The following is a 19,044-nucleotide window of genomic DNA, read 5'->3' on the forward strand; positions in this document are numbered from 1 at the left end:
CTGTATTTAATCCAAATTATTATTGTTTTGTATTGTTACATGTTGACAGAGTGTCTTCATGCAACATGCATTAGGAGTAAATTACATTATGTTTTCATCATATCAAAGTTCTCAGAGTGAGAGGTGTGAAGCAGAGACGTGTGAAGCCGTCTGTGGTTTTTTTGTGGTAGAAAAAAAAGCTGCAGCCACAAATAGCTACGATCTTTTAGTTCACCTCATCACATGCAGAGCACCATATATTTTTGACAGTAAAAACTGTTTAACAAAAACCTTTTTTTGCAGTAACAGCTGAGAATCCTCCATAACGTAACACAACATGAAGCACACTAGAAACTGCCACACAGTGATGAAACAAGCTTTTCTGGCAAAGTGATCTGTGCTATAGATTAGATGTGGCCAACCAGTCAGACACTGAGAGCCACGTCATCACAAAATGCACACACACACATTTCCATTAAGAAGCAATAGTATTTTATTTTATTTTCTTGCATTTAGCTACAACATTATGCCTAGCAAAGAACGTATGTTGCTAAGAAGTGAAAGTCAATTGTTCGTTCCATTGCAACGTCAGCGCCCAGCAGCAAAGCTACTCTTCCGCCGTAGTGGCGTACAAAAGTAAAGCAAAATTATTTCTATTCTCTTGTCATCATTTTAATGTTTCTACTGAAATGACCTGTGTTGAGCAGTAAAACTATTATAAATATACATACTATTATAACAATTTACTTACTTACTTATTAAACTTTTTTGCCCGGCTGCTTCCCAGAGGAGCATAAAGTGAGCGATGGACATAAATGGAAGTTGGTAAAATCCAGCACACAGATTTTGAGCGCAATCTCAAACCAGGGATGTATAAGAGGTTGTGTCCTGTTCTTTTGCCCTGCGTGTCAGTAAATAGCCTACAACTCCATTAAATTCTGTTTATATCATGCTACTAGTGCTACTAGCTACTGGCCAATAGCCGGTTGTTTGGGAACAGAGACGTTAATACATCCACCACGGTACAGGCTTACAGCATACAGCCCATGGGTGTATTATAAGATAATAAAAATGATTATTGGAGCCAATATATCCATTATTACAGCTGCATACAGCTAGCAGGAAGCTGGCAGAACCGCATATGTCATATGAGCGTGCAGGACGGTGCAGTCCCGTGGGTCTGATGCACGTTCATTATGTCGAGGAAAATAACTCTGGATTCAGCTGTTAGTAACTTTTAGAACATAATGATTTAAATGATGGATATTTAAGTGTTCGTACTGGGAAGTTGATTTACTTAAAAAAATCAGATCCTCTGATTTACAGACGTCTCTTTATACATCCATGGACACAGACTCATTGGAGTTTTCAGTCCAAAATGGTGGCAGCTCCATCTAGTGGCTGTTGTCAAAAAAGCACCAGAGTTTAGTCTCTGTGCTTCTCCTCTCTTTGTCCCTAGTTGAGACGCTGATTCACCTGCCACTAATGGGGCTTTCAACTGATCTGATCTGTGGCGTCTTTGCTTGTAAAACATGGAATCTGTTCTCAAATCATTGTTGGGAGTTTTCACACAGTGTTGCATGCTGCAGTCTACTCGCTCTTAGCTCTTCAGCTGCTCGTCCACTTGCATCCTACACACAGGCAAAGTGCATCACACCTCCTATTTGAAGATGTGTCTTAAAGAGCTCAGGTTTGTTGGCATGATTGTGTTTGTGAAGCTCAGTACTTTTGGGAAACCTGCGGTCCACATTAGCATGAAGTGAACTGAAAAGCTGCTGCATTGTTACAGTGAAGTCTGGTATATCAGACAGAAAAGTTTCTCATTGCGTTCAGCAGAAAGAAATATGAGCTTGCCCTTATGTTTGCACTTTGCTTTACACTTGCCTGTCCCTGCTATGTTACTTTAGTTATTCTAGTCACTTAAACCTTCAGGGGAGGGTCCTTTACAAAATACCATGGTAACAAAGTTTTGTTTAGCGAGAAGGCTCTAGGGTGGAGTAGAGATCATCTGTGTGGTCCTCAGAGAAGTGGAGTCTGCCATAGTGATGGTCATCCTGCTCTGCTGATCGAGCTGATATGTTTTCATACATGGAACCGAGGTTTATCTGAGGAGACAAGACAAATAAAATGACTTTACATTCAAAAGTTTGGCTGATCCTCCTATCAGAGCATTATAACGTTCAACTAGAGCTCAATTGATGAGAGTTTTTTGAAGCCTTTTTAGGTATATTTTGCAAATGTTTGGTGGCTTGAAAATGTGTTCACCTATTTAGTGTTTCATCCTAAAGATTATTTTAGAAGAATGATTCATGTATTGGCTCATTAAAACTGTGCAATGAAAATACTACTTAATTGCAGGTTTTAAATAGCTGTCCTGTCAATAGTGAACATCATGACTGGTCGAATCCAATGAATTAGAAAAGGCTGATATTTATGGACGACAGAACCTGCCAAAATCAAAAAACTAAATGAACAAATAAATAAATAACTTGATAAATAAATAAATTTGCCACTAAAAGCAGAAAAAAATATGTTAAACATAACTGTAGTTCTTAATTAATTGATAAAATATAAAACATAAATTGATATTTCTGTTTTAATTTGCTTTTTTATGTATTTACCTTTGCATTAATTCCCTTATTTATTTACCCCTTTGTTTAATTTCCACTTTTATTTATTCATGTATATATTTTCATATATTATTAAACCTATACATTTAAAAATAAATTAAAAATAAATAAATATATAATAAATGCAAAAATAAATAAATAAAAATAAATGCAAAAACAAATAAATTTACTAAAGAATTCTTTAAAATAATAATAAATAAAAGTGGAAATTAAACCGAAGAGTAAATAAATAAGGGAATTAATACAAAGGTAAATAAATTAAAAAAGCTAATTGAAATAGAAATATCCATTTATGTCACATTTTAACAGTTAATTAAACATTTATTTTTACTTACTTTTAATGGTATATTTATTTATTTATTTATTTATCAACCAGGTGATGAGCACAACTGAAGAGAAGTCTACAGGATTAGAAGGTCATGATTTAGGTGAGACAGATTAAAACCTGAGAGGCATAAATTGAAGCTGCTGTCCTGTCTGTGAAGAAATGATCAATACTTTTGAAGAAGAGCAGGATAGAAGACAGTGATGTCTCTCTAATGGAGCAGAATAACTGTATAAATCCTGTTTTTTACCTGCTCCATGTTGTGTGATGTTTCAGCTCTTGGAGATTGACTGGAAGTCCTCTTTCTTCTGATTTATGAAATAAATGAATATGTGAGTGAATAAGTGATTTCAGGTTAGTGTATGAATGTCATTGCTCTGAAACAGAGGACAGTATTGCTCACCTGATCCAGCAGAAGACAGAGAGGGGTATTATAACCAGGAGAGCAGCACAGACTCCTGCAGCTGCTGCTGGTGTCCATTTCCCCCTCATACTCTGGACAGTGAGAGTCTCTTCATGAGAGCTGCTGTTGTTGTGGGTTCTGACAGCACAGGAGTATTTTCCTGCATGCTGACTGCTGACTGGGTCTAGAACCAGGTGTTTGTTTTGGTTCTCTGTCAGGGTCAGAGGTCGACTGTTGAAGAACCAGATGTAGTTTGTGTTGTCAGTCAGAGGACAGCTGGTACTGCAGGTCAGTGTGACTCTCTGGTCCTCTGTCACCACTGCAGAAGGACTAAACTGAACTTTCACACCTGAAAGATGGTTAGAGCGGTCAGTAAATCATCAGTAAGTCAGTAAACAATAAAATAGGTTGTTTGTTAGTGTCTTCTAAAACAACCCACATACTGTAAAAAGACTCATATACATGTTAAGTTAGGTCTGGTTAAGTTTAAAAACTGTGGTACTAGTTAAGGTCAGAGAAAGATCTCCTTCATGCTATAAAGTAAAGACGTGAACTGTGAACTCTAGTGTCAAAGTTGCATGTTTCTGTACATCCAACAAGACAATAATTTACTGAAAGGCTGATTCATGCTTCATAGAATACATGAATCATGAATCAGCCTTTTATTGTGCTGACTGCTGTTAGTACATGGTGTGGAAGTCAATAATTCACTACACAAAAATAATGTATTTAATCTAAAGTATTACCTGTGACAACTAAAGTCACTCCAGGTTTCCATCCTTCATCATCTCTCTGCAGTGTGAATGTGTATTCTGCTGAGTCATCCTTCTTCAGGTTATTGATTCTCAGGATGTGGTGATTCTTCATGTTGTCATGATACGTCACACGACCTGCAGCCTTCATTGGCTCTACAACTCTTTCTTTCCCCCTTCTCTTTATTTTATACCATAATTTATATTTTGGCTGCTGGTTCTCAGGATATTCACTAGAAATGTTCACTGAAGAACCTTCCAGAGCACAGATTCTCCTGCTGACATAATTCACACTCCAGCAGTCGCTGTTATCAACACCTGAAATAAAGATAAGAGACAAGAGGCAGTTTCACTTTAAGTACCTTCTACAGATAAAAGATAAAGATATTTAAATCATAACCAGTCTTGGAAATTAACCCTTTTGTCCACCTGTCACTGTGGCTGGTGGATTCTAAAATTAGGGATGAGAAAAAAATCAATTCACGTATGTGTCGCAATTTTTTTTTGTTACAATTTTGAAATAGATTTTTTAATGCCAGAATCGATATATTTGCTTCATTTGAGTCTATGTGGAGGTAAAAGGAAGTTACAGCTTTTATTGTTGTAGTCTGAGTAACGTGACATTATATCCGTTCCGTATCTATCAACCAAAACAAATCACAGTGAGCCGAAGCGAGAAAGTAGAAAACGGCGGAGGGTCCGGGTGGATACGACCTGCACCCTCACATTTAAATCCAAAGTGGTAAAATGGGCCGACGCTACGACTGTAGAGCACCCATATACTGACATTTATGTTAAATGCATTCAAACGGTCCCGATGGAGCTGACTATGGATGTATAAAGAGAACGGAGCTGACGGGAGAGCTAGTGACGACCTTGGAGAAGATAGCGGAAGTATACATGTGTGACTACGTCCGGTTTTCAACATAAGGCGTTAACAAAGGGAACTGTATATGCAAAATACATATATGGAAATAATATTGATTGGATTATAACAAAAATCGCAATAAATCATAATATTGAATCGCAATACTTATAGAATCGCTATACTTAAAAATTGCAATACATATCAAATCAGGAGATAGGTGTATCGTACCAGCTCTATCCAAAATCTAGCAGCCACTCAATAGAGTATCATTGTTTTTTTGGTTGGTGAGTGAAGCAAAATCTAGCAGCCACTTACATATTTTACCAGCATTTGGCTGGTGTTCATTTCCAATACTGATCATAACACTACAAAAACATATATTAAATCAATCAATCAATATTAAAATCATCATATTTCTCATTGTTATTTGTAGACCATCAACACAAATATCCCATTTTATAAGTTTATAAGTTGGTTCGTACTCACAGACTTCAGCTGAGCGCAGATCCTCACGGCCTTTTACAGCACAGTAGAAACGTTCAGTAGCATTGGTGGGAACTATAACCTCTTTCTTTCTCACTAAATATCTGTTCTTATACAATATAAAGGCAGTTGGAGGACAGCTGGAGTTACAGGTCAGCCTGACATGGTCTGGTTTTGCTGCAGGACTCATTTGAACATGTACTTCTGTTGGGAGATAACAAATACATTTTCATCAATTGTTTGATTAAGTAAATGTATTATATTATATATAAACTCAAAACATGATTGATCTGGGAAGAGAGAAGGTGTAAAACTCTGGTTATTTTGCTTTTAACAAAATATAAATAAGAAAAGAAAACAGTAAAGATATGAATGCAGTGGCCATTTGTCATCATTCTGATGATTTATTTATCCAAAAGCAAGCAAGCAAACGAAGCACAAAGAAAACATGGATGTTGCTGCCTCTCTTGTTCTGGTAAAAAAACATAAGCCCACCCAGGTGCATTATGGTCCTACCTGCCTACCTACTTATATAACCATGAGTCCCTAAGGAAAACAAAATACTAATTATACAAAAAACGAAATATACTGAACAAGAAAATAGTTAAACTAAACAAATAACTTTCAAAGGAGAACGCTACGAAAAATAATATCTCAGTAAACATCTAAAATAATAAATCAAACAATACTACTTATTATTAGTAAAACAACAAATAAATACTAACAACAAATAAATAGCTCTTACAATGAGTTTAAAGGATTAGAGTTGTGGGGGTAGGAGGTGTGTTTGTGTGTAAATGTTTTAGAAACTCAACCTGTTGGATATGTGATGGAGCAGGGCTCATCCTCTGATGTCTGCTGAGAAGAACACATCCTCCCTTTAGCATAGGTCACTTTAAAGCAGGTCGATGAGACAGAATCTGGACAAAAAGAAATGGTGTCAGTTTTTGGTGAATTTAGTCAATTAATTATTGTATTTCAGGAGCTTTATAATTTAAGGCTCTGATGCATGAATAACAAAATGATTCTTGAAAGTGTAACAACAGGTTATGTAACATGATGAGGAGCTGATGGTTGTCACTCACCCACTGACACTTGAGGGGCTCTGAGGTCCTCGTAGCCTTTGATAGCACAGGAGTATGTGACTGCTTCCTCACTGCTGACCAGCTGTTGGTACCAGGGAGACCAGTCCTGATAGAGGAACTCTCTGTTCTTGTACCAGATGTAGACTGCAGGGTTTTCAGTCAGAGGACAGCTGGTGCTACATATCAGTGTTACTGTCTGTCCCTCTGTGGTGGGAATCACCTTCACCTGCAGGTCTGGGAAGATGGCGTTGAATTAGACTTCATATATATTGTTAATATTCTTAAAGTATTAAATTAGTAATGAATTATTGACAACCACTGTACCTGCAACACGGAGCTGAATACTGTTTCCCCAGCAGTTTTCTGGTTTGTCAGTAGTTTCTCTGCAGCAGTAAAAGTTTTCATCACTTTCTGTCAGATCTTTGATTGTCAGAGTGAAGTTACTCTCTGCAGACATGTGGTACGTTACACGATTTCCATCTGCAGAGATCTCATTCAGAGTGTACGTGTAGTTTTCAAGCTGTACAGTGTACCATTTCCTGGTTGAAGTGGGATGTTGAGCTGAGCAGGGCAGATCCACTGATGAACCTTTTAAAGCACAGATGCTCTTTGTTCGTCCCTGAACCCCTTTAACAGAAGATTTCATCAGCAAACATCTGGACACATTTATACTTCTTGTAACATTCTTCTCTTTACTAACTGGTCAATGATAGTAGTATGATGCTGTAAAGGATCTTAATGATGTACTGTAATACATCTAAAGAGCTTGTCACAGCAGAATATGTGAAAATCTTTATGGCTAACATTTTCTTTTATATCAGTCTGCAATTTCCTACAATTTGTCTACAAATGAACACCTACTGTACACTCCTGAAAAATATTTTTTCTTAACAGATCACAGTTAGTTATTATAATTATTATGATATAAGAAAGGATAAACAGTCGAACATACCTGAGATGAACAGGATGAAACCCATAAACACACATCCAGCTCCTGATATCAACATGGCTGCTGTCGTCTTCAGCTTCTAATCAGAAAGGTGATTCTATAATTTAAGAACCTTATTACAACTGCTGTGTTTATAAAACCTTTATAAAAATATAGAATATAAACGGATGATGAAAATCAACAGCAGTCTTCTTCCAGAGACAGAATGGACTGTTGGTCAGTGTGAGGGCGGCTGGAAGACAAACTGCAGCTCTGACACCAAACAGTCACTTCCTTCCTCATTATTATTCTTAGTCAAATAGAAGACTTCTAGTGAAGAACCTATATAGCACAGTAGTTATTTGACGTCGTATTTTGTCATTTAAGAGGTGTGAGAGCTGAGAAATGTGAAATTTCACATTATTACACATAACTTAATTTCTGAACTTATTTGTTTTGGTTTCTTTGTATTTATAGATTACTTGGGTTGTTACCAACATCTGGTGAAAATGTCATGTCAATAGCACCTTTGGAAATATATTTACTGAGAAAAATGGTGACGTGTTCAATACTTATTTTATCTGCTGTATATGACATAAAATAAGGAAAAGCATAATAGTTCCCCTTTATATAATTTACTTGACAGCTTTAGAGTCAACAGGAAGAGAACACCTCTCATCAAACAAGTGTTTAACCTTTAACAGTCATATCAAGTCCAGTTTAGTCAGTTAAAGGGTGGGTCCATTCTTTTGTCGTTTATTTAGGTTTTATATCATTCTGTATCTTCCCAGTGGTGTTCCTTATGTATTCAAATACAAACATTTGCATTTTGGTCAAATTATGTTTTAGCATCAAAATGCGTACCCTGGGGCGACCTTGAGCTTACTCAGTAGAGCGTGCACTAGCGTAGGCAGAGTCCTTGGCAGCGGCCCGGGTTCGACTCCAACCTGCAGCCCTTTCCTGCGTGTCATCCCCTCTCTCTCCCCCCTTTCCTGTCACTCTCCAGCTGCTCTAATAAAGGCAATAAAAGCCATAAAATAATATCTTTAAATATAGGGTACACTTAAACTGATATTGATTTTGTAAGGTCTAAAATCCGTTTTTCTGCTGCTCCTGTCCACAGCTGCTTTACCTCGCCGTCAGACAGTCCTTTCTGAGGGGCAACTGAAGCCGTTATATCGCTCTCTTCAAAGCCACCAGACTCCATTCACAAAAACAGTAATTTTACCTCTCCGAACACAGGAACTAACCCTTTTAGTTATTTCCAAACTTAGCACAGCTAACGTTGACTCAGCTAGTGCTAGCGTTCACGTTATTCATACCCTTATTGATTAGCTTACTGTGATAACCTACGTCACTGCTTTCTGCTAACGGCTGAGTGGGCGTTTAAATTTGAAAAGGAGAACGCAGATGGAGTCGACCTTTAATGAAACCGTTTGAAACTGAAAACAAAATAGCCCGTAGAGGAATACATAACACTATTTAAACACAAGTCTGCAGGATTTCATTATTAGTGTTTGTCACATTGTCATTTGTCCAGTACTTTGAAGCTGTTTATTGTCTTTTGTTCAGATTGAGTCCCCAGCTGTCTCAGGAAGTGATGCTGGATGAGGTGAGTGACGCGGTCCTGGTGGACATGCTGTGGGAGACCCAGATGTACCTGTACGAGAAGAGGGAAAACCTGCAGTCTCTGGCAAAGGTGCTGCTGAACAAATGAAAGCACCAGAAACATCACACGGAGGAGGAGGCTGCGAGGAGATGGAGAATATGGGAGCAGAGGGCAGAGACCCGTGAGCGGAGTCAAAAGATGAGCGAGCCATGTGATTCAAGATTGTAACGTCTGTGTTGGTGTGCTCTTTCTTTCAAACTCCTTGACCGCAATGACTCTCATATTTACGCTGAAATGTCAGGAGCAAATGTGTGAATCAAGATTAACGTAGCCTACTGAACAGTAAGTTATGTAGCATCATGCGACCGTATCACTGACCTTATCATCACTATAATGGTTCATTAAGTTTGTACATAAACCAGGGAAGGAGAGCGTGACGTTTTCTCATCTTTGATGTGTGAATACAGAGGAAATGTAGGAGGAAGTGGTGGTATCAAACTCAAAGTAGCACACACTGACTGCTAACTGTCACCCCCCTCCCCTCTCTCTCTCTCTCTTTAGTGTTGGGTTACAACTCTTATTGTTTGTGATTAATCTGTAACACTCCTCCTCATTCCTCCTCCTCTTGTTCCTCTTTTTAACCCACGTAAATACTAGGAAACTCATTATACAGACATGTCATATAAGGCCATATGATCAAGGGGACCTTGCAGCACTATTACACCATATGCAGTGTACATGTACTGTAGCACAGTGTGGATGGTGGTGACGATGAACCAGCTCTGCCTTATATGTCAGGGACCCACATTTGTACCATTTCCTTTCTTTTCTCCACAACACATTTCCAGGTTTTTACTATACAAGTTATTTATACTGACTTTAAACACAATACGCCCACAAATAACTTGCTTGCTCACTGTTACAACCTCTCAGTCTACTGTGTCTTGAGCGCATATTTAACACGTACTGGACTTAAAACTAGACTTGAAGATTCAATTTACTTGAAAGAGAAAGAAACAGAAGACCCACTGCTACTTGCACAACAAATGATTTCCTATGTTTTTTTGTATTTGGATTAATTACTGAAGTGTATACTTGTATGGTAATACAATATATTAATATGGACTTAAGTTGCTGTTTTGTTTCTTTGTTATAAGATAAAATAAGATAATCCTTTATTAGTCCCACAGCGGGGAAATCTGCAGGATTACAGCAGCAAACGGGGACAGTCCAAACAACAAGAGGCATCTGTAACAAACATAACAAAATCTAATAAATAAGCAAGTAAACAATAAAGATATAGTAAGTAAGTAAACAGTAAAAAACAAGATATAAAAAGTGACTGAATGAGTGGCTGGGTTCACATTATTTCACAGATGAATATGAAATGTTGATATTGTAGTCACACTTTTGCTTTAATATCTGGCGTTTAATTTAATCTTCCCTATATTTTATCAATGAATTAGTGTGGCCATTAAACAACTCAGAGCACAAGCATAACACAACTTTATTTAAAGGTACAATCCATAATCCAATTACACAAAGGTTCACCCCATCACCAAAACTCAAAACAACAGGTAAGGACTTACTGTATGTTAGATAGATAACAACTAAAACTTAGTTTTAGATGTTGATGCTGTCTTTGTAGAATAAAATTAGTAAAATATCTTGTGTTTTCAGATAAGAAACACAAGATATTGTGGCAAATACATGAATAAACCTGTAACTTATATGGTCAAAACTTTACTCACAAGGCTTTCAGAGCCTGGTTTCAATCTAAAGATATATCGCTACACCCTTTAAATGTGATGATGAATTAAGTTTTGTTACGTAAACACTTTATTCATAGATTTATTTAAAGGTTAAAGGTCCATATCAACAGATGGAAGTTGTTTATGCTGCTTGAGTTGGACCCTCACTCTTTGTTAACGGAACAATTTGTTGTTTGAATGTCTTTTTTGTGTTGTTTTTGTCTTTAGTGCTGTCAACACGGTCAACAAGAATTTAAATTTTTGACAATTGAAATATATCATAAAGGCTTGTAATTGAATCTTGTATAATAAAGGGAAAAAAGATGAAAAAAAGTACCTATTCTTATTGTGCAGTGACAATAAAGTTTAATCTAATCTAATAAAAAGCATCATACCCCAGTAAAGGGGTTGTGTCTAGAAGGAAGCCCCCAAACCGCGAAATCCGATCTGAGATCTGCAAAAACTCTCGCGAGATTTGCTGCCCGACGGCCCATCCTAACTTTAACTATTCCAGATCAATGCCCAACATTAACAGTCTCGCGAGAGTTTCCCCGGTTTGGGGGCTACCCTCTAGCCTCTACCCAGAAAAGGCGTCACAGAGACCCCTAGCGGTCTTTCAGGAGACCGAAGAGGACAGTCAGTATTCAGCTAGCTGAAGCTTTCTGCTGCAGGTCACTGCTGTAACTCTACACTGTATAGAAGAAGGACGAAAAGCATTAGCTAGCTGCTCTTGAAAACAAAACAACACGAATAAAAGGAATAAACATTCCATCCTATAATAATTAATGCTACTACTGTCAGCTAGTGAATCTGCACAATTCTCAATTTAGAAACCAACCATGAACTGCTTTAGCTGCTAAGAAACACAGCTGTAGTTGGACACAGTAACTGGAACATTGTACTTCCATCCTGTAATAACTACGACTGTAAGTTAGTGAATCTGCACATTTCTCAATTTATAAATAACTAACGTTTATTAATATTATTAACACCTAAAACAGCACATATTTTTGAGAACCAGTTTTTGTCTTAACTTTGTCAGAAAGGTGTTTCTCTTCAGTGCTAACGCCAATTTATTTTCAAGATATTATCCAGATATTGTCTTGTTTGAATGCTTTGTCCTCTAACGTTATAGAACTGCACTGACAATGTCCTAATATATATTAAAAGATCCCTCAGGAAGATGTTTTATGATACAGTTGACATTATTGTGCAAGATGATGAATAGCCCTGCAGGGCTTTTTGTTTTAACTTTGATGAATTTTAACTAAGTTTTATAAAAATATTAGGTTATTTGTCTTAGGGTTGATTCTGCATATTGGAAAGTATGGTGTCCAATCCTTGTATTTTGACACAGTGAAAGTCTGCTGGGTTCAACAGACTGGACCATGAGTTAATCAGAGTAACTAAAAGGTTCTGGTTTCTCTTGCTACAACAGGTAGTGGGTGTCCATCAGCGCTCTCAAGTGTGCTCCTGAGGTGTCCATAAGATGCTGGATGTCTGCCTGCTGACTCACAGTAAGCTACTGTAGATAAGATCATCAATGAACTGAATAATATACAAGTTCTGTTCATCACTAAAGCAGGTGTGTTGTTACATTCAGTCTCTTTAAGTTTTTGTTTGCTGTGTTGTACAGATTCTAGGGATCCACTGCCTGGCCATCATGCCTGAAAGTAAAGAAAATAATGCTGCATTAATGTACTGTGGGTTAAACATGTAGCAAAGTATTTAAAATTACATGAAAAAACTGTCTTATCAGTTTATGCAGTTTCATTGCAAGGCTCACAATAACCTTTTAAATAAGTATGCAGTATCTGTAACCCAGTTTGTCACCCCTTCAAGTTTATGACAGATCAGTGTTGTCCCCTTGAATTTTGACTGTTAGTCATCATCCCAACATTGGATGTCTTTCAAGTTTTATCAAACTTGTACCTGTAGGATCTAAGATTAATAGCCCATCCTGTGATACGCTACATCATTCTTACAGTGTATCCCTCAACTGGATCCTAAATCAGTCGTAATAGCAAGAAATACTTACTCAGGGGTTGTGTTGGGTCTGAAGTTGACAACAGCGTAGGAGGTGAGATCTTGTTCTTGAGGCGGATGTGTCTGGACTGTGCTGTAGAGAAGATCTGATTGGTTCTGAGGGAAGTGGACTCTGCTATAATGAAGATCATCCTGCTCTGTTGGTTGAGCTGAGATGTCGTCATACACAGGACCAGAGTTTACCTGATAAAGAGACGAGAGAAATTATTTGACGTTACACGTAATTTAAATCCTCCTAAGTAGGCCTCTAAAGTTATTCCAACTAGAGTTCAACTGGATGAGAGGGTTAGCACAACGTAGCTGGTACTGGAGTAGTCTTGGATACCTTTAGAAGTGTTAATCAAAAATATGTTCATTGATTAAATAAAATACAATTGTGCAGAGAAAACCTAATTGTATTGCAGCTTTTACAGACTTATAAAGTGATAATGTAATTGTCATCAGTGGTGAACATCAAATTTAATGGTGTGTGTTCACACCAAGAACTTTTCGCGCGGTGCGATTACATACAAAGTCAATGCAAAGAGGTGAATAGAAGCGAATTCGCACTAGGCACGAGGGAGTTGAAATATTTCAACTCAAGTGAGAAATTCACGTGACGATGTGTCGTGAAAGCCTATCGGCGTTGAGAATCAACGCCCTGACGTCCTGACCTTGTTGAATCAGAAATGGAGGAATTAAATCTTGTATGTGTCTGTGGTCACCCAGAGCTACGATAGTACATCATATCTGTACAGAGACCGGACCAAACTCTGTGTATAAATATATGTGTATAAACCGCAGACTGTCTATGGTAGAAACAACAACGTCGCTGCTGTTTTTATGTCTAGATGACTTTGTGTTGAGTGTTAATAGAGCAGCTGCTTAGCCTGGCACTGATCGATCCAAACTCCATTCAGAAAACAAGCATTTTAAAAGTTGTTTTCTTGTCGTCTTGCGTACAGACCTGACAAAGCATGAATTCAGACTTTTTACAAATCAACATCATTATACAGTTATTTCGGCATCATTTTGATCTGTTTAATCAATGCAATTAAATCACAGCACAATCTGTTTATTTTGGGTTCATACCGCAGTAGCGACGTGTAGTTTGCTAGATACAGTCAGTACAATGGCATTGTATGTGAATACAGCTCGCCGCCGGGTGATGTTATGAACACAGACACAACGGTGTTTGGTTTTCTGTCATATCTGGGACTTCTACAACATGTACAAAGCAGCAAAAATGGTTATTTCTTCCATGGTTGATGGTGGAAAGAAAAGTTGTTGGTATCTATGGACACAAGCTCCTTCTCCTCTCCTGCGTGTTCAGAGCGAATGAACACAAATGATACCGACGGTCCAACTCGCGTGAGTAAAGCAAGATGAAAATTCTCTTCGCTTTTTTGCCTAACACAGCCTAATGTTTTACGAAACACTGATTGGCCTTATATGGACTGCAGTGGAACAAGATTTACATTGCACATTATAGGACCCATTATGGGACAACATGTTTCTATGTCACCAGAATAACAGTGTTGAGTTAAGAAGGAAGAAACAAGGTACAGTAGGGGGAATGATGTTGTGATTTTAGTGAGGGAGAAAAATCTGAACATTTGTGAGATGAAGCTGTTGTCGGATGAAAGAATCATTCCTTCTGCAGAGAACCAGGAAAGAAGACGGTGATGTTTTTCTATTGTAGCAGAATAAATTAATTTCTTTCTTTTACCTGCTCCAAGTTGTCTGATGTTTCAGTTCTAGGAGATTGTCTGGAAGTCCTCTTTCTTCTGGTTAGAGAAATGAATGAATGTAAATTAATAAGTGATTTCAGGTTAGTGTGTGAATGTCATTCCTCTGAAACAGAGGACAGTGTTGCTCACCTGATCCAGCAGAAGACAGAGAGGGGTATTATAACCAGGAGAGCAGCACAGACTCCTGCAGCTGCTGCTGGTGTCCATTTCCCCCTCATACTCTGGACAGTGAGAGTCTCTTCATGAGAGCTGCTGTTGTTGTGGGTTCTGACAGCACAGGAGTAGTTTCCTGCATGCTGACTTCTGACTGGGTCTAGAACCAGGTGTTTGTTTTGGTTCTCTGTCAGGGTCAGAGGTCGACTGTTGAAGAACCAGATGTAGTTTGTGTTGTCAGTCAGAGGACAGCTGGTACTGCAGGTCAGTGTGACTCTCTGGTCCTCTGTCACCACTGCAGAAGGACTAAACTGAACTTTCAGACCTGAAAGATGGTTAGAGCGGTCAGTAAATCCTCAGTAAGTCCTCATACCTATACAATAAAATAGGTTGTTTGTCAGTGTCTTCTAAAACAACCCACATACTGTAAAAAGACTAATATATGTGGTAAGTTAGGTCTGGTTAAGTTTAAAAACTATAGTACGTAGTTAAGGTCAGAGAAAGATCTCCTTCATGCTATAAAGTAACCAGTATTGTGTGTTTGTAGGAGATGGGACGTGAACTGTAAACTCTAGTGTCAAAGTCGCATGTTTTGTACACCAACCACCTATCCCAACCTTTAGAAGACAGTAGAAGAAGCAGTAGATTGAATGCAGCTCTTCTAATTGAGACCAAGTTGAATTAATGAAAGGCTGATTCATGCTTCATAGAATACATGAAGCATTAATCGGCCTTTTATTGTGCTGACTGCTGGTAGTACATGGTGTGGAAGTCAGTAATTCACTACACAAAAATAATGTATTTAATCTAAAGTATTACCTGTGACAACTAAATACACTCCAGGTTTCTGGAGTGTGAATATGTATTCTGCTGAGTCATCCTTCTTCAGGTTATTGATTCTCAGGATGTGGTGATTCTTCATGTTGTCATGATACGTCACACGACCTGCAGCCTTCATTCGCTCTTCAACTCTTTCTTTCCCACTTCTCTTTATTTTATGCCATAATTTATCTTTAGGCTGCTGGTTCTCAGGATATTCACTAGAAATGTTCAGTGAAGAACCTTCCAGAGCACAGATTCTCCTGCTGACATAATTCACACTCAAGCAGTTGCTGTTATCAAGACCTGAAATATAGATAAGAGACAAGAGGCAGTTTCACTTCAAGTACCTTCTACAGATAAAAGATAAAGATATTTGAATCATAAACAGTGTTGGAAATGAACTTTTTTGTCCACCTGTCACTGTGGCTGGTGGATTCCAAAGTTATGAGTGAGAAAAAATCGATTCACGTATGTATCGCACTTTTTTTTTGGTTACAATTTTGAAATTGATTTTTTTTTAATGCCAGAATCTACTGTATATATTTGCTTAATTTGAGTCTATGTGGAGGTAGAAGGAAGTTAACGCTTTTATTGTTGTAGTCTGAGTAACGTGACGTCATATCTGTTCCGTATCTGTCAACCAAAACAAACCGCAGCGAGCCAAAGCGAGAAAGTAGACAATGGTGGAGGATCGGTGAGGATACGACCTGTGCTCTCCCATTTAAATCCAGCGTGGTAAACACTACACATCCAGTAAAGTATGGAAACACTTTGGGTTTCACACATTGCAGGAAAAGCAGAGCTAGACATCACGGCTAAAGCTGCATGCTAACTCTGTCATGGACAGGAAACGTTATCGTATCGTGGTAACATGCGGTCAAGCCAGTCATCACTCTCATCTCCGTGGTCAAATGGGCCGACGCTACGACTGTAGAGCACCCATATACTGACATTTATGTTAAATGCATTCAAACGGCCCCGATGGAGCTGAACATGGATGTATAAAGAGAACGGAGCTGACGGGAGAGCTAGAGACGGACTTGGAGAAGTTAGAGGAAGTATACAGGTGGGACTACGTCCGTTTTTCAAAATAACGTGTTAACAAAGGGAACTGTATGTACAAAGTACATATATAGAAATAAGATTAATAAGATTATATTCACCAGAAGTATAAAACATTACATGTCAATACCACTAATTTGTGAGGGGAATGTCTTTATTCTTTGATTTTTGTGTTGCTGGAAAACAATTAATAAATAATGCCTGACAATGATTTGACTTCAGGACATCTCTGACTACATACATGCTGAAAATCAAACATGTTTACTGTATTAATTTAGATATTTTTCAAAGTAATAATCCCTAGAAGTGAATGATTCAACTTTTCCCCATGGTCAAGTGTTAAATCACAATAAATCCTAATATTGAGATGCAATACTTATAGAATTACTATACTTAAAAATCGCACTACATATCAAATCGGCACCCAAGTATCTTGATAGTATCGAATCAGGAGATAGGTGTATCGTACCAGCTCAATCCAAAATCTAGCAGCCACTCAATAGAGTATCATGTTTTTTTGGCTGGTGAGTGAAGCAAATCTAGCAGCCACTTGCATATTTTACCAGCATTTGGCTGGTGTTCATTTCCAATCCTTATGAATACTACAAAAAAATGATTAAATCAATCAATCAATATTAAAATCATCATATTTCTCGTTGCCATTTGTAGACCATTAACACAAATATCCCATTTTATAAGTTTATAAATTGGTTCGTACTCACAGACTTCAGCAGAGCGCAGATCCTCATGGCCTTTTACAGCACAGGAGAAACTTTCAACAGAAGTGTTGGAAACTGTAACCTCTTTTGTTATCACTGAATAGCTGCTCCTATACCATATAAAGGCAGTTGGAGGACAGCTGGAGTTACAGGTCACTCTGACATGGTCTGGTACGGCTGCAGGACTCATTTGAACATTTACTTCTGTTGGGAGAAGATAAATACATTTTTCATCAATTGTTCGATTAAATAAATGTATTATATTATATATAAACTCAAAACATGATTGATCCAGGAAGAGAGAAGGTGTAAAACTCTGGTTATTGTGCTTTTAACAAAATACAAATTAGAAAAGAAAAAAAGTAAAGATAAGAATGCAGTGGCCATTTTTCAGAAAAAGTCAAAATCAGTCATCCATCCAACCAATCATCATTCTGATGATTTATTTATCCAAAAGCAAGCAAGCAAACAAAGCATAAAGAAAACGTGGATGTTGCTGCCTCTCTTGTTCTGGTAAAAAACCATAAGCCCACCCAGGTGCATTATGGTCCTACCTGCCTACCTACTTATATAACTGCAGGTACCCAAAGAAAACAAAATACTAATTACGCAAAAAACTAAATATACTAAACAAGAAAATAGTTAAACTCAACAAATAACTTTTAAAGGAGAACGCTATCAAAAATCGAATCTCAGTAAACTCCTAGAATAATAAATCAAACAATACTACTTATTATTAGTAAAACAACAACTAAATACTAACAACAAATAAAAAGCTCTTACAATGAGTTTAAAGGATTAGAGGTGTGGGGATGAGGAAATGTTTATGTGAACTCAACCTGTTGGATATGTGATGGAGCAGGGCTCATTCTCTGATGTCTGCTGAGAAGAACACATTGTCCCTTTAGCATAGGTCACTTTAAAGCAGGTCGATGAGACAGAATCTGGACAAAAAGAAATGGTGTCAGTTTTTGGTGAATTTAGTCAATTAATTATTCTATTTCAGGAGCTTTATAATTTAAGGCTCTGATGCATGAATAATAAAATCATTCTTGAAAGTACAACACATTTATCCAGATGTTTCATCATATAATAAGGAGCTGATGGTTGTCACTCACCCACTGAGACTTGAGGGGCTCTGAGGTCCTCGTAGCCTTTGATAGCACAGGAGTATGTGACTGCTTCCTCACTGCTGACCAGCTGTTGGTACCAGGGAGACCAGTCCTGATAGAGGAACTCTCTGTTCTTGTACCAGATGTAGACTGCAGGGTTTTCAGTCAGAGGACAGCTGGTGCTACATATCAGTGTTACTGTCTGTCCCCTCTGTGGTGGGAATCACCTTCACCTGCAGGTCTGGGATGATGATGATGTGGAAAATAAGAATTCATATACTGATATTAGTTTTAAAATAGTAAAATACTGACAGCCACTGTACCTGCAACACGGAGCCGAAGTTCTGTTTTCCCAGCAGTTTTCTGGTTTGTCAGTAGTTTCACTGCAGCAGTAAAAGTTTCCATCCCTCTCTGTCAGATCTTTGATTGTCAGAGTGAAGTTACTCTCTGCAGACATGTTGTATGTTACACGATTTCCATCTGCAGAGATCTCATTCAGAGTGTACTTGTTGTTGCCAATCAAGTGTCCAGTGTACCATTTCCTGGTTGAAGTGGGATGTTGAGCTGAGCAGGGCAGATCCACTGAT

General features: G+C 37.9%; 4 protein-coding genes across 18 annotated transcripts in view; 2 read left to right on the forward strand and 2 right to left on the reverse strand.

Annotated features, from left to right (window-relative positions):
• Nucleotides 1-19,044, forward strand: part of LOC119484667 (85/88 kDa calcium-independent phospholipase A2-like) — a 119,624-nt gene that overhangs the window by 24,755 nt on the left and 75,825 nt on the right. The window lies entirely within an intron of this gene.
• LOC119484686 lies at nt 1,305-18,660 on the reverse strand. Its single transcript, XM_037763709.1, has 7 exons — nt 18,464-18,660; nt 6,256-6,360; nt 5,444-5,644; nt 4,084-4,407; nt 3,338-3,686; nt 3,185-3,242; nt 1,305-2,084 (listed from the first exon to the last, which is right to left on the reverse strand). The coding sequence occupies exons 2-7, from the start codon at nt 6,311-6,313 to the stop codon at nt 1,953-1,955; spliced, it is 1,122 nt and encodes a 373-aa protein (XP_037619637.1). The 5' UTR covers nt 6,314-6,360; nt 18,464-18,660; the 3' UTR covers nt 1,305-1,952.
• LOC119484704 (85/88 kDa calcium-independent phospholipase A2-like) overlaps nt 11,222-19,044 on the forward strand; it is a 29,481-nt gene continuing 21,658 nt past the window's right edge. Inside the window, exons 1-2 of one of the 2 annotated variants that reach the window (XM_037763739.1) lie at nt 11,222-11,484; nt 12,252-12,330. In XM_037763739.1, the coding sequence (XP_037619667.1) occupies nt 12,303-12,330 (28 nt within the window). In that variant the 5' untranslated portion in view covers nt 11,222-11,484; nt 12,252-12,302. Of the gene's footprint in view, nt 11,485-11,698; nt 11,740-12,251; nt 12,331-19,044 lie in introns of those variants that run through there. The other variant, XM_037763738.1, reaches the window with a different exon arrangement.
• LOC119484675 (B-cell receptor CD22-like) overlaps nt 12,322-19,044 on the reverse strand; it is a 37,189-nt gene continuing 30,466 nt past the window's right edge. For 2 of the 6 annotated variants that reach the window (XM_037763676.1, XM_037763675.1), the window contains exons 9-10: nt 12,852-13,042; nt 12,323-12,480 (exon numbers count right to left, since the gene is read on the reverse strand). In XM_037763676.1, coding sequence (XP_037619604.1) covers nt 12,453-12,480; nt 12,852-13,042 — 219 coding nt within the window. In that variant the 3' untranslated portion in view covers nt 12,323-12,452. Of the gene's footprint in view, nt 12,481-12,851; nt 13,043-14,567; nt 14,626-14,718; nt 15,068-15,561; nt 15,712-19,044 lie in introns of all 6 variants that reach the window. The other 4 variants (XM_037763677.1, XM_037763682.1, XM_037763679.1 and 1 more) reach the window with 3 other exon arrangements.

The sequence above is a fragment of the Sebastes umbrosus genome, chromosome 3 (assembly GCF_015220745.1).
Source record: "Sebastes umbrosus isolate fSebUmb1 chromosome 3, fSebUmb1.pri, whole genome shotgun sequence".
Lineage (NCBI taxonomy): Eukaryota > Metazoa > Chordata > Actinopteri > Perciformes > Sebastidae > Sebastes > Sebastes umbrosus.